The 27,898-nt window shown below is 41.5% G+C and overlaps 1 protein-coding gene and 1 long non-coding RNA gene across 2 annotated transcripts in view; one reads left to right on the top strand and one right to left on the bottom strand.

Annotated features, from left to right (window-relative positions):
- The window catches only part of LOC149451174 (uncharacterized), a 72,904-nt gene extending 58,570 nt beyond the window's left edge, over positions 1 to 14,334 (bottom strand). The window contains exon 1 of the long non-coding RNA XR_016315144.1: positions 13,879 to 14,334. This is a non-coding gene — a long non-coding RNA (uncharacterized LOC149451174). The remainder of the gene's footprint in view (positions 1 to 13,878) is intronic.
- Positions 1 to 27,898, top strand: part of LOC149451175 (branched-chain-amino-acid aminotransferase, cytosolic-like) — a 68,943-nt gene that overhangs the window by 25,529 nt on the left and 15,516 nt on the right. Inside the window, exons 2-6 of the mRNA XM_089691005.1 lie at positions 19,686 to 19,763; positions 19,994 to 20,194; positions 23,940 to 24,050; positions 26,005 to 26,124; positions 26,240 to 26,403. Of these exons, the coding sequence (XP_089547131.1) occupies positions 19,686 to 19,763; positions 19,994 to 20,194; positions 23,940 to 24,050; positions 26,005 to 26,124; positions 26,240 to 26,403 (674 nt within the window). The remainder of the gene's footprint in view (positions 1 to 19,685; positions 19,764 to 19,993; positions 20,195 to 23,939; positions 24,051 to 26,004; positions 26,125 to 26,239; positions 26,404 to 27,898) is intronic.

The raw sequence follows: 27,898 nt of genomic DNA on the forward strand, positions 1-27,898 counted from the left end.
CCAGTGTCAGAATGTCCGTCGTAATCCCAATCCCGCTATAAGTCCCTGATTGCCGCCATTACTAGTAAACATAAAAAATAAAAATCCCAGTCCTGTATATACACCGCCATTTGTAAACGCAATAACTTTCATGTAAACCAATTAATTTACACGTATTGGAATTTTTTTTTTAGCAGACATGGAGCAGAATACATTTTGTCCTAAATTTATGACGAAATTTTATTTTCTAAAATTTTTTACTGGACATGTTTAATAGCAAAAAGTAAAAAATAGTTTTTTCTCCTTTTTTTTTTTTTTTTTTTTTATAGCGCAAAAAATAAAACCACATAGGCGATCAAATACCACCAAAAGAAAGCTTCATTTGTGGGAAAAAAAGACGTAAATTTAATTTGCATGCAGCGTTGCATGACCACGCAATTGTCAGTTAAAGTAATGCAACGCCGTAACACAAAAAATGACCTGGTCAGGAAGGGGGGTAAATGCTCAGGAGGGCAATTGGTTAAGAAGATTAGAATAGGTTAAATAACAACAATTCTAAATATTTACCTACACTTGCACATACAATGTGACACTAATATCTTGGCATTGTAAATAGTCCCAAGGGAATTGCTGATAAGGAAAACTGCTGTTTCCAATTCAGTCCAGAAATGGTAAGTATCAACCTAATGACCTAATTTACCCTAATGCACACAGTTGTGGTGTGGTTCAACAGGCTTTCAATGGTTAAATTCAGGATGCAACCTATCGCCTCTGAGCAACATGTCAACTGATTCTGAAAAGCGATCCACAGTGGATTGCTTTTCAGAGGGGCAGTACACTCTACCACCCTTGTAAATTAGGCCACACACAGTAATGCTGAACGAGGGAATAGTAGCAGAATTACTCCTGCAGTGCAGTCTCTTAGGGCTCATCCAGATGGCCGTCCACCATTGAGAATCTGCGATTCTTGCTGGCCAAGAAACCCACCCCATGCGCACACACCGTCTGCTGCTGGCCAGCGTGGCTACCATTTGCATGTAACTGGTCATTACATGAGATTGTGAGCTTGGATTGCATCTGCGTCCAGGGCCAGCGCTTCTGGTCGCATACAAACTGGTCATGGCTTATTGAGTGCTGAGGTGTAGCCACATGGAACACAGCATTCTATTATGTATTTAGCTGCTGACCTGTGACCTGTTTTGAGATAACAAAAAAAAAAGTAATTGGATCCTTTTTTTTTTTTTTACCAATTTGTTAACTAGTTGTGGACTCACTACACCATACAAACATCCTGGATAATACTGATAATTCTACATGTGGTTAGCACTTGTAACCATATCCACTTCAAGACCACAATACATACATACGTCACATACATGTACATACATATGTCACAGTTTTGAAGTAGTTTATCGGAGTTATGACTGCAGCATATGCCATAACCCCATTATTCAAAGTATCTGCAGCCACTGCTCTTTCTCATAAAAGTGATATGAGTAGCTAATTAGCCGCTGGATCACTTTTAGAGGCAGCGGAAGGGTGCAACCCCCCTCCCCCCGTGCTCTTCAGTGGTTCTCAGGCTTACCTGACACATCAATAAGCCCAGGAACCGATCTAGCAGTTGAGGCGGCTGGCCATAGAGGTTAGCAGAGGCCAGCCCGTCTCTCACTTCCAGTGTAGGGCAGATGTAAACACTTTTTTTTTTTTTTTTTTTTCCTGGAAAACATTGTGTGTGAATGTGTGTTTTTATCTAATGGTAGAGGAGAGATGTGGGGCCTTGTAAACCCCGGATTTCTCCATAAAGAGGACCTGTAATGATTTTTGTTTTTGTTCAGATATGTGTACATTTCTGGTGACAGCAGTAAAAGTGGTAAAAAAAAAATGTAAAGGGACAATAAAATGTAATAAAGCATGGTTACCCAGTTCTGAAAGGGCATCATATGACATCCTCCCAGAACGTGCCCAGGGGTGTGCACCTGAGATCTTCGTGATCACTGTGTCCTATGGACACAGCTGATCACGTGATGAGATAAAAGTGGCCTTTTACCACGTGATTAGCTGTGTCCAGTGAGTAAATACAGTTGACGGTTTTCGGCAGCACTTTCCTCACGCTGTCTCAGTATGAAAGGAGACATCTACACTGATAATCAGGGCCACAAAGGAGATCGGCACTGATCATCAGGGCACCTACCAGTGCCGCCCATCAGTGCCACCAGTCAGTGCGACCAGTAAGGGCCGTCAGTCAGCAGTGCCCATCAGTGCCGCCTATCAGTGCGTCTATTAGTGCCCATCATTGTTGCATATCCGTGCAGCATCACCAGTGCCTCCTCATCAATGCCCACCAGTCCCGCCTCAGTGCTGCCTATCTTTGCCACCTCATCAGTGCGGCCTATCAGTGCAGCCTCATCAACGCATATCAGTGAAGGAGAAAAATTACCTGTTTGCAAAATTTTATAATAGAAACAAAGAAAAACTTTTTTTTTTTCAAATTTTTTTGCTTTTAGTGCAAAAAATAAAACACCCAGTGGCGATTAAATACCACCAAAAGAAAGCTCTATTTGTGTGAAAAAAAATGATAAAAATGTCATATGGGTGCAATGTTGCATGACCGCGCAATTATCATTCAAAGTGCGACAGCGATGAAAGCTGAAAATTGGCCTGGACACGAAGGTGGTATAAGTGCCTAGTAGGCAAGTGGTTAAAGTTCCCCATACCCCCATCCTCATGCACAGTGGTCGCACTCACATGTAAACGGTGTTTGCACCACACATGAGGTGTTACCTTGAATGTTCTAGTGAGAACAATTATTCTAGTGCTAGACCTCCTCTGTAAAACATTTTAAAGCATCACCTGGAGATTAAGTACTGTAGTTTGGTGCCATTGCACGATCACGTGCAATTTTAAAGTGTGGGGGACATGTTGGGTATTTACTCTGCATAACATCATCTTTCATATTTTTCCAAAGAATTGATAAATACCATGCGTACAGTGTGACATAAAAATTTGCAACGACCACCATTTTATTCTCTAGGGACTCTGCAAAAAGATATATAAAGTTTGGGGGTTATAAGTAATTTTGTAGCAAAAAAAATACAGATTTTACATGTAGGAGAGAAGTGTCAGAACAGACCTGGTCCTTCTAGCTTCTCCTTAAATGGTCATTGTATCTGCTGTTGTAACCAGCTATGATAATGTAAAGGGAATGGTAGGAAGGTGTTTGTGCAGTTGTGATATATAGGCCGGAGTGCCGGGACGCTTTACCTCTATGCAGCCTTGCTCATTTTACGTCTTCTAGCTGTAGTGTTTGGGCGCCCTCTTGTGCTTACTCTTATGATCCTGAAGTTCCTCTGTAAGAAACAGCGAGCCGGCAGGCTTTTATTGCAGAAGAGGCCTGCACTATCTCTTCTGTAATAAACTGCCCCTACCTGGCTGCTTGCTGTCTTCTCCAGCGCTGTAAACGGATTTGCTCATGTGCAGCTCAGCTTCCAGTGTCAGGCCAGTCTCTTGAGGTCCGGGATGACTAGCTCCTGCGCATGCACAGAATTGATATCATTCCCCGCCAATCAATGAAGAGGCCCAAAGACTCAGAAGAAGATGCTGGCAAGGGACGGTTGAACAGGTAAGTATTCACCTTCTAGTTCTACTTTAAATGTTGATACACTTGCTGCTTCTGATTCCCCTCCTGCGGCCCATGTTTTTGTCTTCTTTTGTCTGGATTTGGGTAGTGGGGGAGCCTGCTGTTGTGGGAATATCAAGACACGGGAGAATCTTGTAGCCTACTTCAAGCAGATGTGAAATGGTCTCCAAGTAGTACATCTTCCTGATGAAGCTGGGCACAAAACCCATTGAAGTAACTACTTCATTCTAAATTCAACTAAATTCTATATAAGGGGAAAACATTATTTGATATTATCATCCTCTAAGGCCACCTGTGATCCACCTGCTGGAGAATTTGTATCATTTGTACTGGCGGTGCTTTATTTGTTTATCAAATGTTGGTTTTTGATATATCTGTGATAATAAAATCACTTTTAATCTCTGTTTCATATATATATATATTTGTGCCACCTTAAAAAGTCCCACAATGGCCATTTGTTTTAGTATGAATTACAGCACATTCAAGGTGTGGTGCCATTTTGGGGCCTTAGGCATTTTGCAAAGGCATCTCTAATGATACCTGTGGGCATCCTGGTTGAAAAAGGCCGTGCTATGTGTACAATAAAGTGATTACACTAAATGGGCAGTTTCTAGCCATCAATAATAATTTTTAGCGAATGACAAGTTCTGGCAACCGATTCTGCCCGCGATTCAAACCGCCACAGTGTTGGGCCTAAAAGTTGCCCAAAAATTGTATACTAGCCAGTCCCAGGATTACATTGTGCACCATTACAACTTTCTAGCCGCCAGTGTCCTAACAACCAACGATGACAGTTGATAAGGAGGACATCGGGCACCTGCACAGCATCTTGTTTGCCCCTCCCCTGCCCCTCTCCCATCAGTGCTGGGGTCACATTAGCAGAGTAGGGGAGAGAAACTGAGAAGAGAAATGCTGGAATACTAGTCAGTACCAGTGTGCAAAGCTGTATTTGCTTTGGAAGAATAAATCCCCTCTAATGTTGGGTGTATTATGTGTGTGGATGTTGCTGCGTTTTGTAAACTGTTTAGTTTTCTACATTTTACAATGGGGTACCTTCAGATTGTTCAGAATTATAAAGGGTGCCTTGACTGAAAAAAGGTTGAGAAACAGACAGAGCATACATTGATTTCCCATTTTTAATTTCTTTTTTTGTGTCTCAGTACTGTTGATCTCCTTCAGTCACTTCCTGTCTACATGCATTCACCCATCGTCAGCAGTACATCATTGCTCTGGCCCAGTGTCTTGATTGTGACATCTGTAGATGATGCCTGTTTAATATGTGTCAGCAAAGCCGCTTGTTATGTCTACAAGTGGCGGATGTTGCAGGAGCACAGCTGGGGACAGTTGTCACCTTATAACAGGAAGTTCTTGAGCAAGCCCTAATAATCACCTGGTACTTTATTAAATAAAGCTTATATCAAATTCTAATGATCAGCTTTAGATCTTCTTTATATCACATCTTCATTAGCAGGATGACTGGCTGTCACTCATCTATGCTGCTCTGTTTATCTCTTGCCAGTCTTCATGAGTTTATTTTTTTCCTTTCTTGTGGCTGGCCAGTGAGGCTGGCATTGGTGACTTGGGCTCCTTTCTGTCCTCTGCTGGTCAGAGCGAGCGGACGGGAGTTTATGCAGAGCAGACACGGACCGAGCCCACTTTGCTCTAGGGGAGGTTTGGTGTAAATGGACTTCACTGTCCGTTTACATCCGACTGCCCTTTGATTCGATTTGCCTAGCTTGAGGGGGGTGGATCCCAATTCATTTTTTTTTCTTTTTCTCAGATCAGGTTGGAGGTAGGTGGATATAAATGGACACAAGTCCGTTTACACCCGCTGGTCCATAGGGGTGAATGGAGAGTCCAATCAAAAAATGAACAGGTGCCTTTAAAGCCTATCTCTGGGAAATCAAAAATCCTCCCATGCAGTAGGGCTGCCTCCACACGGCATAGATTGAATGTTCATGGTCTAGGGTACCAGAAAAGCAGGTTTATTTACCTGATCCTCCATTCTGCTAGACCAGTCCATGCAGGCTTTTCTGCCCTATGCTGTAAGAATGTCTGGCATCCTATAGATATATTCTTATATTGTACTTATTCAGCCTGTACTGTGCTATAGGTTACATAATTCCTGTTTTATTGGCTTATTTATGGAATAATCAGATCTTAGTCAGTTTAGTATGTCAAAGACCTGGCTGCAGGACAGTGCATATTTCAGAAGACGAATTCTGAGCATTGCTATACAGCACACTGAGGTCTTTGTGTGGAATCATTCGTTGGCTTTGCCTATCATTGCCTTTCCAGCAGTGGACTGTCCCTCATGTCCAATGCGGGGCTATGGACTCTTCATTGTAATTCAGGATGTCAGAGGGCCTGCAGCCGCCTGAGTGTAGGGAAGATGAGGCTGCAGGGACCAGTCTAGTGATGTGGTTTGTAGGGAGAGGAGGTTCAGGTAAATAAAAAGTGCTTTTTCTGGAACCCTAGACATAAATGAGTATTTAACAAATATAACCCCCCCCCCCTTCTAAAATTTTAGGATTCCTTTGCCAGGGTGATAACCAGCATGAGATAATGAGAAGGACGATATGGAGGAAAGTGCCTCTCTTTTTAATGCCATGAGTAGAATATAGTGAGATGTTCTATTATTAAAGTATAACTATGAAGGCATTCATTTCTTTTTAGTTTCATGTAGCATGTAGAGCGACTGAAACACCAGTCAGGTTTTTCTTGCTGCCTGTGGCCTCATTAGGGAGGTTCATCCTCTCTATATGTCCTAGTGATCATTATCACTGAAAGGGAAAGAAAATGCCACATTTTTGAGTAGTCACCAGAAGAGGAATAGAGGAGAAATCTTCTCGTAAGGAGACTAGTTCTGCTGACTACCAGGGATTTCCCACTCACTGTTGAAGTTATGGGGCAGGAGGTGAAAGGAAATCTCCCCAATGGGACTCAGATGGCAAAGAAAACCTGATGGAGGGGGGGTTATAACTCAACCTTGCTATAAATTTAAGGCAGAACTTAAGTCTGAAAGAAAAGTAAACTCAACCAGTTATAACAGAATCCTCCTATGTGTAAAATATAGCTACAGCTATTCCTGTTTTCTATTAATGACCTCTATTCAAGCCTTAGCCTGACCACGCGTGACCACATTTTTCAAGCTTGCAGTCATTGCTCTGTCATTTTCCAATTCCAGCCCAGACCGTGTTGTAGGTGTGGTCACCCAGTCCCAGTATTAATAAAAACTGTACTATAGATGTATGAAGACTGCCATTGCTGAGCTGGAACAAATATGTAGATAAGGAGCTCTGACTTTTTAATCTGTATAATAGTTCTGGGTCTGTGACTTGGCAAGCCATTGGGATCGACATGAGAACTTGGCAACCAGTAATTTTAAAGAGAAGTCAGCAATGGTGGCCAACCTATTTCTCTTAACCACTTCCTGTCCGGACACTTTTACCCCCTTCCTGTGCAGGGCAATTTTCAGCTTTCAGCGCTATCACACTATGAATGACAATTGCGCGGTCATGCAACACTGTACCCATATGAATTTTTAACCATTTTTTTGAGACAGATAAAGCTTTATTTTGGTGGTATTTATTCGTACAGAGGTCCCGTCCGACAATCGGTGTTTCACTGTGTCAGAGGACACAGCGGGCACAGGATCGCGGTGCTGCGCGCTCCCAGGGAGCGCGTATAGCTAGAAATGGTGGGTGTCGTTTATGAACGGCAACCCGCCCCTGGAGTGCCACCGTCCTGCCTTTTATAAACAGCTGGCGGGCGGCAAGTGGTTAAAACAGAATACCTTTGAGGTTATACATTACCCTTCATTGTCAAAAATCTTCTTAACCAGGCTCGTGTGTGCGTGCTTCACTTAGGAGCATCTCCATAGGCATGAATGGGCTAGGCAGAGGTCATGCACAGGCCCAGTTGGAAAGATTTTTGACAAGTCTCTGAGTAATCCACTAACTGATAACTCACTGGATCAGCACCAGTGAGTATACAACCATATAATTGTAGATGCATTGGGGAATTCTCTGGATAACTTTCTTCTAGAAATACTGGTTGTTTACTGTCTGTCTTCCAATCTTTCAGAGTAATAGACCCAGAACAAGTATGCAACAAGAAGTCAGAAGTGCTGATTCGCATAGTTTATCCAGGTTGGTGACTTGTCCATTGAATTGGCATGAGATCCCATAAACAAGCGTTTTCTGGAGAGCTCTGCAGTGACAGCTCCTGCATTTCTCCTCTATAGAAAGCCTGCCATGAAAAAACTATGTAGGAAGCCATTGCCGCATAATTGTTCCAAGGTCAGTAACTGAAAGTACTCCAGCTGAAGAATTCACATAACAGACCGGCTACTAGCATTTTCACAGTGAGCTCTGTATTGGCCATCCATGCCCTCTGGTGCAATCACAACCAATCCTGCTACGTACACAAGGATCAAGAAATGGATGAAGTTGTTTAGACTGGCAGTGTATGTATTAAGCATGAGTAAACTTATGAGGCCGGCATAGAACCTTGTCTCGCCTTACTCCAAGTAAATACTGTCTGAGTCAGGTCTCTTGCATCATAGAAGACGCATGCCTGAAGTTTGGGGCCTTCTAATACCCTTCTCTAGCCAACACATAGTATGTATTTTTACAAGCACAGTGCCCAATCCACTTGGAACATTTAAATACCAGCAATTGTGGAGATTTTGGGGCCATAGCACACTCAATCCTATCACTTGTGACAAATCACCAGCAATGGGTTCTCTAATGCAACTGTCCACCTTCCTCAATGGCTGTAACCACCATTAGGGAGTAGCGACAATTCCCTGGAGGCCATAGGAGCGGGGCAGTATTTTCATCATTCTCATAGTGATGCTGACTTGGCGAGTTGTCACTGGAGGGATTGCTAGTCTGACACATACAGTACCTTAGTGAGCCACATTTATGCTGATCTGAGGTGAGTATTATCTTCTGAGTCAGCTTATGGCCTCATGAACTTGGCCATATAAGATCTTGTTGGCAAATAGTTGACTACTGCATCTGAACTCATATGACATACATCCACTTAAAGTCGTATGAACTAAGATGCTTACATTCTATGCCTGTGCCGCTGCTGACTTTACACTATTGATGATAAGATCTTTCCCTGAGTGAGTCAGTCATGCGGTGTAGGGGTAGAATGACCCCAGCCTAGCCATGACCCCAGACCCCGGCCATTTGCAATGGCCAAAGGTCAAGGTCATTGCACTGGTGCTGTTACCTCTGCCTTCACAAGGTTGATGTTTACATGTCAGCCTTGAATTTACTAGGCAGTGGCAGCGCATAGGGTCTAGTTACACTGTACACATGTAATTGTTCGCACAAATGTTTACATGTGTACAGCATAAAAGATGGTCCCTGTCAGACTATAAACACAACTTTTTTTCTAGCTTTGGTTTACGAAGCTAAACGCTACAGATCAATGTGGAACAGTGTGAATGGGCCTGCTGCATACAAGTAGAAATTGTGGATCTGATTGCAGGGTATTGTACACCAATGTGCATGAGCCCCAAAAGAAACCTATAGAGAGGTGTATGCTGGCTGCCACTGCTAATCTTCTTCCAAAATTGCTGGTTGCCTGTCTGTTTATGGGATTGTTACTGTCTCTGTCAGTGACCCAGAACATGCACGCAGAATAAAAGTCCCTGTGAAATCAGAACTCCTGATCTACATACATGTTCTGTCTCTGAAAAAATTACAGCCACCGGATCAGCGCATCCTCAAGGAAACGTTTCAGAAGAAGTCAGCAATGGTGGCCCTATCCTCTGTACACATTTCTTACAAATTCACAGTTTGTTTAATTGGAGTTGGTTTTAAAGTGGCTTGTCATCTTAGAAGTATGGGATCTGCCATCTCTGGCTGTCTGTAATGTTCATCCTATGGCTGCACTAATTATGGAATCACCAAGTAGTAAACATGTAGGGCAGATGTAATAATTTCACTGACTGCATGCTTATTGGTCAGAGAATAACTGGTGAAGCCATAAGATAAACATTACACAGGGAACTAGCAACTTTTAGTTCTTTTAGGCTTGACTTTAGGGAAACGGTTATTCTATCTTTTCTACCCATTTCACAACAAACCAGATATTCGTGCCGAGGATAGAAGAAAAAATATCCTTCATCTCTCTGAGATACTTGTGAAAAACACTGCCCCCTAATGGACACTGACTTGTAAACCACATCATGCTCCCTATAACACACTCCCTCTGATGTGCACTGTATAGGGGCGGTGTGATGAATTGTTACAAGGCTTCGCACTACAGTATTTACAGATTTTTAAAAATGTAACTTTATTGAGATGTCACAAAATTACATCTCGTTTGAGTCTCTGCACCACAGCACATTGTGATGTGTTATAGCATGTCGCAACACACTGCGTAAAAATGCAACCTGCCCCAACTTTGTTTTAGTGCACAGCAATGCAGCAGAGGCAACGGTGAGAACTTAGCCTTCAAGTTGTTCTGAAGGCAGAAGGGTTTTTACCTTAATGCATTCTATGCAGTATGCACCCCCCCCCCCCCTTATACTAACCTGATACAGCGATGTGCATGACAGCTCACCCTACTAATCTCGATCCAATGATTTGCATGGGAGCCCCCCTTATACTAATCTGATACAGCGATGTGCATGGGAGCCCCCCTACTAAACTCGATCCTGTGATGTGCATGGGAGCCCCCCTACTAATCTTGATCCTGTGATGTGCATGGGAGCCCCCCTACTAATCTCGATCCTGTGATGTGCGTGGGAGCCCCCCCTACTAATCTCGATTCAATGATGTACATGAGAGCCCCCCCCTACTAATATTGATTCAGTGATGTGCATGAGAGCCCCCCCCCCCCACTAATCTCGATTCAGTGATGTGCATGAGAGCAGTGGCTCTCTCTGCTCCCTCCCTCACTGTTCCAGAAACAGCAGCAGGATCAAGTGCCTCCATAGCAAGCATAGTAAATCTCCCCGCACTTCTTGCCCTAGTTATACTCATGAGCCTGACAGGACAGACTTGAACATTTTTTTCTAATGCTACTGTAAAAAAAACCAGGACAGTGAAAACGTGTGGTGCTGAATGTAAACAAACAGCAGAACCACTGCCATCAGATTGAGGTAAGTATATATCTGTTGGAAGTGGGGCCAAAAGGATAAGTTCACCTTGTTTTAAAATGTACTTGTCCTTTTAATAACTTAAAGTGGAGTTCCAGTTGAAAAAAAGTCAGCAGCTACAAAAACTGTAGATGCTGACATTGAAAATACAGCCACTTACCTGTCCAGCGGTGTCCTCACCACAGCTGGTTTCAATGGCCGTCTTCTCTCCCTGGTGACGGCATCTTCAGTGTGGGCACCTGGCTGTGACAGCTTGCGACTTCACAACCAGGTGCCCACTGCGCATGCGCGAGTAGTGCTGTGCCTAGAGATTGGTCCTGTAGTCTTCTGGGACCTGTCACATGTCTCAGAAGACTACGTGGAGGGAGGAAGGACAACTTTAGGAAGCGGAAGTGGGTACCTGTCAAATTCGGTTCCCCGCTTCCAAAAGGTGTCAATCCTTAATGAGGAGCAGGGGACAAAGGCTTAAAGCGGACCCTCTCCTTTTGGACGGAGCTTCGCTTTAAGTTGGCCAGTAAAGGGTATTGCTTACAAAGAGAGATCCAGCACAATGCTCAGTGTAGTATGTAAAACCATAGACTTTTTTTTTTAAGAAAATAAACAACATGCAGTCACAAAATGAAAAGAGAGGAACTATCCAGGGGAGTCAGGTCACTCGGTCCACATGCAGGTTTGGGTGCTCTAGGAAAGCCTAGCCAGGCTGCTGAATAACTGCACTGGGGTGACTGTAGAGACACTTGGACACGCCCACCATGATGATGTAATTGCCATGTGCCGTGGAAAATGTCAAGGTGTGTTTCTGGAGGGAATCCCCTTTTCTGGAAAGCAGCCTAAACTGATATGGACTACAAACATGTCCATATCTCTTCATCTCCATTGCATGGAGGACAGGGCAGTTGGTAGTTTCCAGAAGGTAGTTAGAAAGGAAGATATTCTTTGGTGCAGCTCACAGGAAGTGACAAGGGGACTGCATTTGAGGCAAGATTAACAGGTATTTACCAAACATATTTTATAATGCCACCACCACATCTAAGGACTGTAAGCTGCAATATATTGGATTTTTGTTCTTGGATTTAGTTATCTCTAAATTCAGCCTGGATAAATACAGAAAAGTGACATTTACTGCACATAGCAGATCTTTCCAGGACCTGCCATCCCCCCGGATCTCAGAGACTGGTGTTCCAGATGGATCAATACAAATCAGCACTTGGTGAAACGTTTACTTCTCTTTGTGTTGTATTGTATCACACTAAAATAAATGCTTAGTAAATCACTGGGATCAATAGCAGACTGTAGTAATAAACAAATAGCTTCTCATGTTTATACTCTCATATATAATTTTTTGCTATTATCAAGTAATCAGCTGTGGAAAATCACCAGTTACTTCAGGTGAGTACTTGACTACCAGAAATGAAGAAAGCAGCATGGAATCAGGATCTGTGGATATTACTCTGTGGCCAGACACTGATTATAATTATTAGGAATGACCATGTCTACAGTGATTACCATTACAGATAGGTGGATCAGGAAAAAATAAATGTTCTGGCAAACCATCACATCTGACCCAATTTTGTGGGTTCTTTATGGATCTGCTGCCCTAAAGTGGAGAGTAAATTTGGCCAATTGGACTCTTACAAATTGATTTCCAGGCCCCCTGCCCCTCACTGACTGGGGGTTATTCCATGTAGAATAATATTTTTAAATGACCCAGCACTAAGTGTTATGGATGTGACTTGTCATCATGATATAATTTCCTAAAGAACCAGAATAATTTACGATTTCTTTAGTATAGCAGTATACTTCTCTATAGTCAGGGGTGGGGGGATCCTCCCACAATCTGGGGGGGGGGTGGGGGTGTCTAGAGTGCAGGTTGTTAGTGTTCTAGCTGGGGTCTAGAAGACACCATTACCTGATGAAACAAATTGATTCACCCAGAGGGTTTTTTTTTTTTTTTTTAAATCAGAAATACAGTTTATTGAAGTACATCTATTAAACATACATGATTGCAGACACAGATTAAAGCAATAAAGTGCATTCCAAGGCATTATTGTAACACATAAAAGGAAAGAAAACAATACCCTTAAGCAATTAAATCAAAAGCTGGTCCATAACTAAGTCAGTACCAGAGGGATTTGTTGACTGTTATGCAGGCCATAGACTGTTAGTTTTTTTGGCCGATTTTTCATCCGGAAAACGAAACATCGGTCGTTCTGTTGCCACCAATGATTGGGAAAATTGGCAGTTTTTCACACATTTTCCAGCATGACCGATAAAAGAAATGAGGAGGAACCGCGAAAATCGACCGATGACATTGCCCCACTAACAGTGCGAAAATTGTCCGATTTTATTCTTTTGGACGAAAAAACGTCCGATAAACGTACAGTCTATGGCCTGCATAAGTCGGCTTCATGTCAGATGGATCATGTTCAGATCACATCTGCTCATCTGTGTTATAAAACTAGAATCTGTCAAGACACAGATATCTGGGCAGTCCTTACTTTTATTCTAATGTGCATGTTCCAGAGCTGTCACCTTGCTTCACTATTGTGTCACTAAACCTGAAGCAAGAATTGTCAGGTCTAGGAGCTTTTAATGCGGGCAACCTTATCTAATCGGTGATCTGCTTTAGTGAAGTTCATTTGTCGTGAAGTGCTTGTTAGTTTCCGATATCAAAAGCCAGCCATAGGGACTTTTTATGGATCATGAGAAGACACCCCATAATATCATCTTCTATTAACAGAGCACCTACAACTGCTGTGAATGATCATTCCCTTTTCTCTTTATGATCACTTTTTTTTTTTTTTTTTCAGTAACATTACATGTGAGCCTCATACATTTTCCAGCCTGCTGGATGCGGTCAGCAAATCGCATAGGTTGTCATTATTTTAATGTGCTTATTCATTTTTAGTAAATAAAAAACTATTCGATGTGTCAAAACTTTGGTCTGTCATATAGCTTTCCTAAATCCTGTAATGTAAGCCAGTGTGATTATGTCAACACAGATCAGTATATGGTCCCAGCCTTTCCCTACTAGTCACAAGATTGCCTTTCATCTCTTGGAGGGCCCAGTGTACCGTACTTGCCATATGGCATGAATGAGCCTCCAAGTCCTGTCTATAGTTATGTATTCAGTACTCACTGTTTGCATCCTTAGGCAGGATTCAGTGGACATGTCCTCTTCACTGATCATTTCTGCCTCCTGGAGTTCTTCTTCCTTTTTTCCTCTTCATTCTCTTTATTATAAATCCATGTAAAGTGGTGGGATCTGTTAGGCAGACATAGCCGTTTATTTAGACACAGATAGTGTTTATCTGTCAACTCTATAGGGTTCAGAGTCCAGTATCCAGAGTCAACTACCATGACAGGTTGCTAGCTGATTGGCCCAGCCCAGGGGACAGTCCCCTTATCACCCATTTTGGGGAGGGGACTGGGTGTCAGGACTTGCTTCTCACACTAATCTTGCTGAGCTGCGCACAAATGCAAATCAGGCATTCGTCTTTTGTACCCTGTCTGCCAGTGGGGCATTACCTCCGAGTGCTGCCAGAATGATAATTAATGCGTTGCTGTTAATCCCTTTGTGGAAACCAGGACAAATCCTTCCAGCAGCAGTTAAATTAGCATCGGCAGTGAAAGAGTATTGTTGGGCCTCCTTTCGCTAAGTTGTGTTGTCCTTGTACACTTTAAATCTAAAGTAGAACTCCGAATAATATTTGACATTATGGATTAGATACATATTAGGGATAGGTTTCGGAGCAACACATTAGTGAACATCTACATTACTGACAGTTGGTTTACAAAGAGACATAATAATCTTCTGTGCTCCCCATTTAACTCCATTCATCCTTCTTTAAAGCTGAACTCCAGCACACGGATAAAATCATAAAGGAGAAGTGTTTAAATGTGGGTATATAGCTAAAAGCACATCACACACATACCTATCTGAGCCCGAGAAATGCGTGATCACATGACCACTGGAGCACTGGACTGTGGAGGGGACGGGGGTGTCTGGCTCAAGCTCTCAGTGGCTCACTAAAAGGCTGAGCTAGCTGCTGGTCAGGAATCTGGGTGGATCCCAACATTACTCTCAGGATACCTCTAGAGTCTGGACAGATTCTGTGATGTCAGCTGACAGCAGAGTTTAGCCCACTGATTGCTGATTCTGGGTCACAGGCAAGCACAAGTAAGTGTACTCCAGTGACTCACATGAGAAGTATGACCAAAAGAGTTTGGAAATATGTCTATTTTAATCTGCCAAAAGATTTCTAATTCTGTTCATCCAGTCTTGTGATACAGGCATCTGACGGCACAGCCAGGTCTAGGAACTTCACTGCAGTCATAACACACATGGACAGGTGCACACCCCAGCTTGCTGATAGGACAGTAAAGGGGTGGCAGCACAGTGCTGGATATCCCTCTGTCCTTTTCTTCCAGTATACAATTTTGATACATAAATGGGAAATGTTTATTGTGCCAAAGATTCTAGTTCTGTTTATCCAGTCTAGTCATACAGATGCCAAATGGCAGAGCCAGGTCTAGGAAGTTCAACTATTATAACACAACGTGGTCAGGTGTGTACCCCAGCTTGCAGATTGGACAGTGAAGGGGCGGCAGCACAGTTACAGATGTCCATTTGTTGTTTCCTCCTGAAAGCATGCTCATTACCAACTTGTGCACTACAGTGGAGCCTGATTTGACTCCTGGTACTGTCCTTCGTTCCCCTAATCTGACTTCAGTTTGAAGGATTATGGGTTGCTGATATCAGGACAGATTCCAGTACTTTTGCTAGTTGTTTGTACAAAATTAAATTACATTTCTGCCCCTCTCCCAACTGCTGATCTTTAATGGTGGTCATGCACACCCGATAAATGTTCTTTTTTTTTTTCTGATCAAACTTGTGACGGGAGTCACTTTGGGTGGGGGGCCATGGAACCCAGCTCACTTTGGAGAGGTGGGGAGACCTCTGTCTCAGCTCCCCATATCCGTCTTATGTGTAAATCACCCTGTGCCTGTTAGGGGTACAGGGTGATCTGTCCTAATATTGGGGTGGGGGGTTGTTGATTGTTTAATGCCATGTGGTTGCATCCCATTGTTTTATTGTGTGTCTTGCTTGGGAGCAAACTATTATGAGATGTATGTGTTTATGTGTATTAGCTTAGTGTGGGGGTGTCTCCAGCAGCCCTCCCTCCTGATGGGACTGTCTGCTGGTGTGAAGTTTGAATACCTGTGTGTCTCTAGTTGCTAAGTGTAGATTGCCCCGCCCTGTGTCATTATGCTGGGAGGGGGATTGTCCCCTGAGTGTATAAAAAGCCAGTTCGAGTTTCAAATCAAGAGTTCCATGTTCAGACAGACTGGTGTCGTCTAGTCTTGTATGGTCAGCTGTGGTGTCTGTTGTCGGTGTTCGGGCAGGGAAGCGGTATTCTAACGGAAGTACTCAATTGCAGTCTGGGTCGGTTCCATTACAAATCTCTTCCAATAGGAATAATTAATCTGTAGTCAACCATATATTCAATCAATATGCCATGCACAGGCAAGGGGATTTCAATCCATAGTTAGGAAAGAAATGCAATTTATGATCGTAACTTATCAATCACTCAGTTGATCAACATACAGTCATTTCATGAACAAAATATCTTGGTGCTGTAGATTGATGCAAAACAATCCATAATAGTCTACCTTGGCCAATTGACTCAGTTTGATTGAATCCTAGCAAAACTGAGTCTAAGTCAATCAAAAGGGAGGTTATGGCTTTTTAATTGTTTGTAAATCCGATCGTTTTGATCAAATCACACCCCGACTGGGGAAAAAAAAAAAGCACGCATGGCCACTATAAAACATATAAATACATAGACTTCGGATGAGGCACTGACAGGATACAGCAGTTGCAGACTTCATGGACTTAAGCCTGATACACACGATGAGAATATCTTACGAATGATTGTTTGTGGTTTTTTTGTTTGTTTTTTATTTTATGCATGCTAGTCTCATGTCCAAAAATGAATAGTTTACTAAAGTTACGAAAATTTTCATAAAGACAGAATACAACTTTGAAAGTGATGTAATGTATTGCATTTTGATGTATTCTTTAGTTTGCTAGCATGTGTGGTGTTGGTCACTCAACTTTTTACGAACGAATACTGTACTAAGTGAATGAAAATCATTCATTCTGTTATCTTATGAGAGAAATTGTCGTGCTTGTTCCTTTCGCATGAGCTGTCATGATTGGCTTTTGAAAGCTGTGTACTATCAGATTATCGAGCAATTGTTCCAAAAACAGTTTTATTCATACGATATTCTCAACGCGTGTACCAGGCTTAAGACTTCATGGAATAAATATGTTAAATGACAGTTTAGAGCAGTGGTTCTCAACCTTCCTAATGCCGTGACCCTTTAATACAGTTCCTCATGTTGTGGTGACCCCCAACCATAAAATTATTTACCCAGTAATTATAATTCATGAGTGTCGTTTTACCTCCAATACTGCTGCTTTCAACACAGTAGCTGCTTTCAACACAGTAGCTGCTTTCAACACAGTAGCTGCTTTCAACACAGTAGCTGCTTTCAACACAGTAGCTGCTTTCAACACAGTAGCTGCTTTCAACACAGTAGCTGCTTTCAACACAGTAGCTGCTTTCAACACAGCAGCTGCTCTTTACACATTGGAAATATGTGTTTTCTGATGGTCTTAGGGGACCCCTGTGAAAGGGTCGTTCGACCCCCAAAGGGGTCGCGACCCACAGGTTGAGAACCACTGGTTTAGAGGCTTCTTATCCACATTTTGTTAGCGAGAAGTAAACCGATGTAACTAGTTTTTGTCCCTGTGGCTGCTGTTTATCCTATCTAGAATAGGCAGCTAGTTCAGGATTACACAGGCATCATTTTCTATATGATTGCTTTCTGTATGCCAGGACAGGTTACTGGTGATCTCTGAGCTCTGATTGTTTCTTGGGGTTTCTATGTTCTGCATACATACAGCTCACATTTGGAGTTATTGATGTGAGATGAAATCCATAGTTCAGTTAGATGGGCAGCATTCATTGACTTGTGTGCATGTCATTTTAGCACATTGAGGGTTTTTGCTTACAACTCAGTTTTGCCTCTTGTCATTTTCACAAGCTAGTATCTCTGCCTTGTGCCTTTCTGAATTTTCTATCTTTATAGTTCTTTTTTTATTATTATTATTAACATACTTTGAAGGTACTTGCTCCCACTTCTGCTGGGATCACCTAGGCAATTCCTGTGGAATTTTGTACTCTTCCCTGCCCCCTACAAAAAAAATGGCAACCGTCCCAACCTATACCAGCCTTAGCAGTAAGGTGCACATGGAAAGGCAATGCACATCACAAGAAAAACAAAAGATTTCACTTTCACAAAAGAGAACACTTACCAGCCAGCCCGTGAAAAAGCCCAATTTGGCCCTGTCTAACAGTATACATTATAAACAGAGGGTTTTGTGTGCACACATTTGTAAATACATGCGTAAGCCACAGTCCCAAGTCAAGGATCCTATGTAAACTTTGGCCCTAACTAAGATTTACAAACCCTCCATAGTAGGAGGACATGTATAAATGGATAGGTTAGGGCAGGTGTGCCTGGAGGAGCCCATCCCTCCTTAAAGGTACAGGGACGCATGTGACACCCAGCTATAAAAAATGACAGCAAAGGCATCCAGTGCGTCCCTGCGTCCAATTTAGCCAACTACAAAAAAATGTCAACCGTCCCAACCTATAGCCAGCCTTAGTAAGGTGCACATAGATTGGGCCTGAAGACTGGCGAGGTACCAGCCTGGGTGAGGGCATGCTGGGTCTGTGGACAGGCAAGTATCCTTTTATTAAAAGTCAACAGTTACAGTATTTGTAAAGTGTGTCACCACTTGTCTCCCACCCTCCGCCGCCCCTTCCCAAGCACTTACCTGAGTCTGCTCTGTGTGTCTCTATGGCCCTCATGTGTGCTTCCATAGCACACAGTTTGCTATGGGGGCACACACAGGAAAGGAGGACAGGACAGAGCTGATGGGGAACTCCAGAAGAGGAGGAATGGGGCTGCTCTGTGTAATACCATTGCACAGAGCAGGTAAGTACAACCCTTTTTTTATGTTAACAATAAATTTGGCTTTACAACCACTTTAATAGACTATACTAATCCATTCACATCAGTTGCTGCCCCAAAAGAGCTTACAGACCCTACCGTACATACGCTGCCAGATACCTGCACAACAGGGTTGAATTAACCTCACTCATAAAGAGGACCTGAACTGTGGAGGCTGTTGCCAAAAAATGCATAGAACTAGTAATCAGTATTGCCTGTAGGCTCCCTGCAGCTGATCTTTTCCCATTTACTAACTTGTCATGCCTTTTGCACTGTGTCTCTATGTGCCATCTTGGTAGGGGCAGGGCTTTGCATCCTTTATATAAGAACTGACTCTCTGATGACTGATGGGAAAATAATCAGGAGAGATGCAGAAATTTCTGATCCACACAAAGAATTAAACAAAAGCAGGCAGGTGCTTCTCTGCATGTCCTCGGGTATAGACTGCCCTTTTTTTTTTTTGCAAAGCTTTATTGCAGCTTACAGAACACTTTTTTTTAAATACAAGATTGAGGCCTTGTTCACTATAGGAGATGCAGGGTGCTGTCCCAGAGTTCTGACTTGTATATTGAGCATGCTAATGTTCAGGGCGTAGTCATTGGGCAAACAAGAGGATCAGGAGTTGTGTGTAGGACTCGTACGCAGTGCCAGCTTTGCATTCTTTAGGCCAGCTTTCAGATTCGGTTTTAATGCAGTAGTTATGAGCTTGCTGGATGAATCCTGTCTGATGATCTTCCCTTTTACATTCATTAAGTGTGAAAAGTTTGCTCAAAACACAAAAATCAAATCTAATCAAATTATCACAGTGACCTTAATATTGCATTTAAAAAATATAACCATATTTCAAATTGTGTTTCCTAGGCTTTTGGCAGACAGCTGGTATCTGCACAGCGCAGTTGGTCTGTTATTTCACAGAGAGCCGCAAGCACAACATTTAAGGTGAGCACCGTCCACAGTGGATGTCATCCAGAGTCCTGACAATGCATTCCAGGAAACACTGACACTAAAGACTGAATGTTCAGTCAGTGGATTTAATGTGAAATGTACACAAGTGTCCAAAAGGCAGATTAAAGCAGAACTATATCTGTATCTGAGCACAGCAAACTGAAAATTGGTACATTGACAGATACTACAGAATCCATACCTTTGTTGTTTTGTCCTACCCACAGGCTTCAGACCTGCAAGTAGAGTTGAACAAGCACCCCAAAGAGAAGCCTCATGTTTCCACTTTAGTATTCGGGAAGACTTTCACTGATCATATGCTGACAATAGAATGGACCAATGAGAAGGGTTGGGGCAAACCACATGTTAAACCATTTCAGAACCTTTCCTTGCACCCTGCCACTTCCGCTCTGCACTACTCTGTGGAGGTAAGTCTGTGTAAGTGGGGGAGAAAATATTTGGTGGGAAGTAGCTGAAAGGATAAGTTCACCTCCTTTTTTTTTTTTTTTTTTTTTTTTTTTTTTTTTTTTTTTCTTCTAAGTTTCAGCTCCCTTATGTACCAATATAGCATTAATCTACATCTTTTGCAGAAATTCAAAAGCTTTACTTTTTTCTACCCAGCTTTATGTCACTCTCCAGATGGATGTACAAAAATGTTTCTCGATTACTTCTGCCTTATTTCCTGCCAAGACTTTAGGTCATGACACAGGAAGGAATTGACCATCTGACCTCATTAGAACACAGCCTACATCATCTACCCTCCTACTTACCACCTGCTTCCAGGTGCACGAATATTAAATGAAAAGCAATCAATCAGAGATCACTGTTCTCACTAAATACACAGACATCACTTTTAATTTTTTTTACCTTTCATCTTGCATAGATCATTCATTTGGCATAATTTGCTGAGTGAACACAGAACATCCACATAACATATGTGGATAGAGCTGTAATACTGAAAACAAGAGAATTGTGTTCTGGGTTCTGTAAAGTTCACATACACTGTACAATCTGATTGTATAATCTCCTTTAGATCTACCATCAGCTATGTAGTGTGAGGGCCTGCCTGATTGGAAACAGAGTGATTGGGTAGATAGGTGGGTCCTCCTATTCCATTGTTCTGGAAAATCTAAAGGAAATTGTGCAGAGATTGTACAATCAGATTGCATTGTGTATGGCCACCATTATACACCTAACAATAATTAGTTGCCATAATTATTAGCGGCACACCAAACACAGAAGCAAACATATTTTTGCATGTGAAAAAATTAGTGGCAACCAAAGCAAAATGCATAGTGAAAAAAATGCACAACCCACATCATACCAAAATGTTCCATGAGCCATATGTAGCACAGCCCACTGAAATCAACGGGCTGCCCTATGCATGTCAAGGGAAAAACGATGTGCATAGGACCTGAAAGTGAAATCTGTGGGTTTACACAAGAACAGTGAGGCTCCATTCACATCTGTGTTTCTGAATGCATGGAAGACTGCACATAAAAATGCACACTTTGCCTTGCATTTCAGAAATGCGCTGCACCAAAAATCACAGTAAGAAAAGCACCATGCTCCACTCTTAAACAAGGTTCTGGAGCTTCTTTGGGGCGATTACTGCGCATACGGCAACGCTGCACTCTTAAACAAGGTTCTGGAGCTTCTTTTGGGTGAGTACGGCAACGCTCCACTCTTAAACAAGGTTCTGGAGCTTCTTTGGGGCGATTACTGCGCATACGGCAACGCTCCACTCTTAAACAAGGTTCTGGAGCTTGTTTGGGGCAATTACTGCACATACGGCAATGCTGCACTCTTAAACAAGGTTCTGGAGCTTGTTTTGGGTGATTACGGCAACACTCCACTCTTAAACAAGGTTCTGGAGCTTCTTTGGCGCGATTACTGCGCATACGGCAGTTCATTCAAGTGAATGAGCTGAAATAAAAATTCATGCGGGAAAGTGTGTTCCCGCTATGCAGAGATGTGATTGGGGCTTGACAGCTGTGTGTCTCCATCCGCTCCCTCCAATGTACTTGTATAAAGATGGCCATACACTATGCAATCTGATTGTACAATATCTGTACAATTTCCTTTCAGATTTTTCAGAACCACCCCAATCACTTTTGTATCCAATAAGCCAGGCCCTTGCACTACATAGTTGATGGTAGATCTAAAGGGGATTGCACAATGAGATTGTATAGTGTATGTGAACTTTACAGAACCCAGAACACATTTTCCTGTTTTCAGTACTACAGTTCTATCCACATAGGCTGTTATGCCAAATGAATGATCTGTGCAAGATGAAAGTTAAAGTAGAAAATTAAAAATCGATGTCTGTGTATTTAGTGAGATAATTGATCATTGATTGATTGATTTTCATTTAATATTCATGCACCTGGAAGTGGGTGAGAGGTAGGGGGGTAGATGATACAGGGTGTGTGCTAATGAGGTCAGCTGGGCAATTCCTTCCTGTGTCATGATCTAACATTTTGGCAGGAAATAAGGCAGAAGTAATCAAGGAGCTTTTTCTACAGCCATCTGGACACTGACATAAAGCTGGGTAGAAAAAATGGAAAGCTTTTGAATTTCTGCAAAATATGTAGATTAATGCTATACTGGTACATAGGAGAGCTGGAATTTAGAGAAAAAAAGGTGAACATAGCCTTTTAAGTCTTTTTGATTTTGTTTTGAAGTATTAGTGTGTGTGCAGAATTATTATGCAATTAAGTGAAACATGAAAATATTCCCATCTCACTTGTTTATTTTCATCTGTTAAAGTGAGAATAATAAACAACTCAAAATGTACAAGTAAACATTTAGAAAAAAAATCAGTGACCAATACAGCCCACCCTTGTTTTCAATAACAGTCCTAAGCCTTCCTGTCATGAGTCTGTGAGTTTCTTGATGTGTTGAAGCTCAGCTTTTTGTGCAGCAGCAACCACAGCCTCCCAGACACTGTTCAGAGAGGTGTACTGTTTTCCTTCACCACAAAGTTTTCAAAAGGGTTTAGGTCAGGTGAGGAAGGGGGCCATGCCATTATTCTGTCATTTTTAAGGCCTTTAGTGTCTAGTCACGCAGTGGAGTACTTCGATGCATGCAATAGATCACTGTCCTGCATATACAGCGGGTAAAATAAGTATTAAACTCGTCACCATTTTTCTACGTAAATATAAATAAAGGTGCTATTAACATGAAATTTTTACCACATGTGGGAAAATGTGTTTATTTTACATTAAGGGGATTTTATCAGGAGAGAGTCACATCATCATTTATTTGCCCATGTCATAGCCATGGCCATTTTGGCCTTGGGAATTATTCTAGAAAGATCTAGAAAGCAAGCATCCAGAATAGAAGAATGAATTTTCTTTGGAGGTGACCTTAAATTTGTGGTTCTGTTGTGGTAGGAAAACCATACCAAGATAATACAACTATGTCTAGTCCCTCATGTCCTGTAAAAGAGAAGTTCAGGAAATCTAAAAAAAAAAAAAACAGTCATACTCACCTAGGTAGAGGCAGCATCGATCTGATGCTGCATCTGTCTCTCGCTGCCTCTAAGACTGAAAGCTGTGCGATGAGTGCTGATCGCTCAGTTCTTGGTCTTTTGTGAGCAGAGAGCCAAAGACTGTCAGTCATTGGCTCTATGCTCTACCCATCCAGCACTCACTGGAGTGCTGGGCTGTGGAGGGGGTGGGAGTGGCTGGCTCATGGCTTTCAGTGGCATGTTGAGAGCCTGAATCAGCTGCCAGTCAGGAACCTGGGTGGATCCCAACGTTAAAGTTGGGATCTCTCGAGTACCTGGACTGGCTCAGTGATGTCAGCCAACAGTGGATTTTAGCCCTTTGTTGGCTGAATATGTGTCAAAGGAGTGCAAGACAAAGTACACTCCTGTGATTCCCAAGAGAAGCAGGGCCAAAAGAGCTTTGGCCCTACTTCTCCTTTAATAATTTATTGTACAGGGTAAAAGGTTTTATAGAATGTAAATTACACAAGATTTTAGATTTAAAATTTAAAAAATAGTCCACCAAAAGCTTAACGATTAGATTTGGGTGAATTCTGATGTGTAATGTGAACCTGTTAGGTGATCAAATGTGATGGAACTAACGGAGTGTAATGTTGCGCATATACAGCGCAAACTGCATCACTACAATAAACCGTGTATATTGCCTAATCTTTGTGTTGCAGCTCTTTGAAGGTATGAAAGCCTATAAAGGGGAAGACAATCAAGTCCGCCTTTTCCGACCAATGATGAATATGGAAAGAATGCACCGAACAGCACTGAGAGCTTGTCTGCCTGTATGTTAAAATTTTATATTAAACAACCTTTACTGAACAAATGCTAACTTTCAGAGTGATGGAGTTTTTTTTTTTATATTGGGCCTACTGCTATGTCATCATTCAGCATTATTATATGTAAATACTGTATAATACAATGGAATGGCTGTATGTAACACTGCCTGATAAAATTAGAGAAAAAATCAAGAAAAAAGTCATTTCAGTTCTTCAATAGACTTTCCCTGCATGAAAATAGCAGTGCCCCTCATATAAAATCCCTTGTAAATGGAAACTATAATGGTTTGGAGACAGTTTAATTGTTAAGCTCATCAAACTAATTATCAGTATTTTCTATTTCTAGGAAATCTTTATTTTAAAAGTAAACATCTCCTAACTGAAGCACCCATGACAATGATGTCTCAGGGAATTAGGGTTTTAATAAAGGAGAGTGCAGGAGGGGGAAGGAGTCACTCCTCTCATCATTCAGTTGTTGGCGTACATTTCAGCTTGAGCTACTGAACTTTGTAAACATTTTTTTTTAACCATTTTATTTTTTAGTCCTGAACATATTAAGGAAAATATATTGAAAACACTACATTTTCTTTAATTTGAAGCTGCATTTACCTTAAGCACCAGTAAAAAATTATCCATGCAGCTTTTGCAGTTTTCCTTGTGCTTTTTCCTTCTGTGACTTCATATACTGATTAAGAATTTGGGTGCAGAAATGGTTTTGCTCTGGCACAGCTTGTTTTAAAAAAGCAAAGTCTGTAAACTCCCTGCACCCACCATTTGTTTTATGGACGGTGAAGGGTGGGGAAGGGGGTGTTAATTTTTTTAGAAAGAGACATGTAAAAATGGTGCATGCATGCTGTCATTAGAGCTGGGTACAGAATATGTTATATAATCACATAATCAGGTTGATACAAGATGTATTAAAACATCAACATTGATAAAAAAAAGACCCCCTCGCCAACTTAAAAAATTTCAGGTAAAAGTACATTAATATCAACAAATATATGTTGCGCTCCTAAATACTATTCAATAAATAATAATTAAATTATTACCATTAAATTAATTCAAATTATGATACAAATAACTAATAAAAGTGTATAAATACCAAAAAATATTTAATGTTTGCGATCCTCTAGTAATTATCACACCTGTGGCTCGCAAGTCACTCTGATTCATCTATACATTAATATCAAGTATTGTATTTTAAATGCCTATTTGCAGTTTATTTCCTTTCCATAAATTATTTTATTCACTTGCAATGTGCCTTTTATTAAATCAAATATATTTTATTGAACTTTTTTCATTTCAAAATGTACCCCATCATAATTTTCATGCATTCAACAAACAATTTGCATTGTGCCTTTATACTTGTTTGAAAATGTGACTACTTCAGGACAAACCATTTTCCTAGCAGTCTTCTTCCCTCCTAGCACGGCATAGCCCTCTCCTCTTTTGGGAGTGAAATTGCTGTTCTGTGCTGACCTAGCTCCACTGCCCCTTCCTTCACTTCCCTGCATTACCTTTTAAGTGTAATTTTAGTGACAGCTCCGAGGCTGCTGTAGTTACATCCAAGGCAGAGTTTTCATAAAATAGGTTACATGTAGATACTGTATACTCTTATGGGAAAGTTTTTGGTGAAATAAATGGTCTGTTGACAGGGTCTCTTTATACAAGGTGTTCTTATCCCCAATAATCACCTCTTCTTTAGTGACATTACCTTTGAGACCGTTATTTTTTCATCAAAGCGGTTGTCCTCTTTGTACTTTTACTAATTAGTAGTCCTTCTCTTCTATCCCTTGAGTTCCAGAACTTTTTTTTGTGATCTGGTGCTCTGAATTGTTCAGCATATTCAAGAAAAGGTCCAATGCTCTGTACAGGGCCAGGATTATGTTCCTCTATCCATATTTCTCTCTCTGACTCTCTTAAAGTGGATGTCTCCTAAATAAAATGTATTTCTTTTCAGTCTTTTGACAAGGCTGAGCTCCTCGAGTGTATGAGAAGACTCATTGACATTGACCGAGATTGGGTCCCTAAGTCTGATACTGCCAGTCTATATATTCGACCAACTTTTATTGGCACGGAGGTAAGTTCAGATTTTTTATTAGCAGAGCTGGGCCGAATTTCTGTTTATATTGTTTTCCTACTGTGCACTTCTTATCACATCTACTTATATGTTCCATTGTTTTCTCCCCTCACAGCCATCTCTTGGCGTCACAAAGTCCAATCATGCATTATTATATGTCATTGTTGGGCCAGTGGGACCATACTTTCCCAGTGGAGGATTTAATCCTGTCTCACTGTTGGCTGATCCAAAATACGTGCGTGCCTGGATGGGGGGTGTAGGAAACTACAAACTAGGGGGGTAAGTTTTTACATCTTGTATTGTAAACATTCATGTCTCCAAAAGTTTTTATATGTACACAAAATATACGGTACTGAGAAATATGGAGAAAATTTGGAATAAGACACACACCAGTATGTAGTATTTGGAAACCTTAGATTCCCTGTCATTTCTTTAAGTACACCTACTGTGTGTCCAGATCATCGATAAATAAAATATTTACAAGTTCCTAACAAACGCTAAAGGAGTTTTAAAGAAGCCATTCCTGTTCTTTCTAGTTAATGTTTATCTAAGTGTACTAAATCACTCTCAAAGATCACAACAAACACTCTATAATTGGTTGTTTAGCTTAGAGGACTGACAGGCTGTCAAGAATGTCGTGCTTGTGTTGTGAACTTTGAAAAGTAAAACTGAAGTTTGGGCATGAATGTTTTTTTCACAGTGACATTGGTCTAGCTTGGACCAGTATAAGTATGCATGTGCCAGATCTGGCCAATCCTCAGGGAAGCTGGAAATCTCTGTAGTAGGCACCGCTACTACAGTGATTGCTGCTGGCTTCCTTATCCCGTGCAGCGGAGTTGCTCTGGTGCTTTGTGAAAACAGGAGGTCACTTGCTTGACACAGGTGCCATTCAGAGAAAACTTTTCATCACAATCGCCACATGAATACAGAGATGAATGGGGGCTTGTTTTAAACTGAGTTAACTCTAAATACTTTCGTTTGCATGATCTGGACATAACTTCACTGTAATGAATACCCTAATGCAGCCTTTTTCAACCAGGGTGCCGTCAGTTGTCCTCGGGGGTGCCTTAACCCTTTGAGGACCAAGGGACGTATTTGTCCCATGTTTTTAATTGCGTGTATCATCTGATTAAGAACTTAAAACGCTTTTTTTTTTTTTTTTTTGGTTGAGTCAAAATATTAGTTCTTATCAGCAACAACAAATGGATCTAGCTTTTTGCCAATTATTTCATGAAATGGCTTAGTTACAGCAACTGAAGTGTACGAACTTTAAAAACAAAAAAATTGATTCTTTTGGTGTTCCAAAATCTTACGGTCCTCAAAGGGTTAACAAAATGTCTAAAAATTTACTCAAACATTGTATACAAGCTAGCAGGTAGATCAAACCTGCCTGTTAGTTACACAAAGCTACAGGTTTTCATTGTGAGCCATTACAGCCTTCTAACCACTTGCATCCTGACAACCAATGACCTCATTGGTTGATAAGGAGGATGTCGGGCACCTTCACAGCATCCTTTTTTTTCTCTCCCCTGCCCCTCCCTGTCAGCACTGGGGTCACATTAGCAAAGTGAAGGAGATAAACTGAGGGAGAAGATAAATAATGGAATACTACTCCATACCAGTGTGCAAATGTGCGTTTGCTTTGGAAGAATCAATCACCTCTAGTGTTGGGTGTCCTATATGTGTGAATGTTGCTGCGCTATTTAGTTTAGATTTTTTTACATTTTAGAATGGAGTACCTTAAGAATGTGCAGAATTTTAAAGGGTTCCTTGG

This window comes from Staurois parvus, unplaced genomic scaffold, assembly GCF_062004578.1.
Source record: "Staurois parvus isolate SC_StPar_1 unplaced genomic scaffold, SC_StPar_1.0 ptg000548l, whole genome shotgun sequence".
Taxonomy (NCBI): domain Eukaryota; kingdom Metazoa; phylum Chordata; class Amphibia; order Anura; family Ranidae; genus Staurois; species Staurois parvus.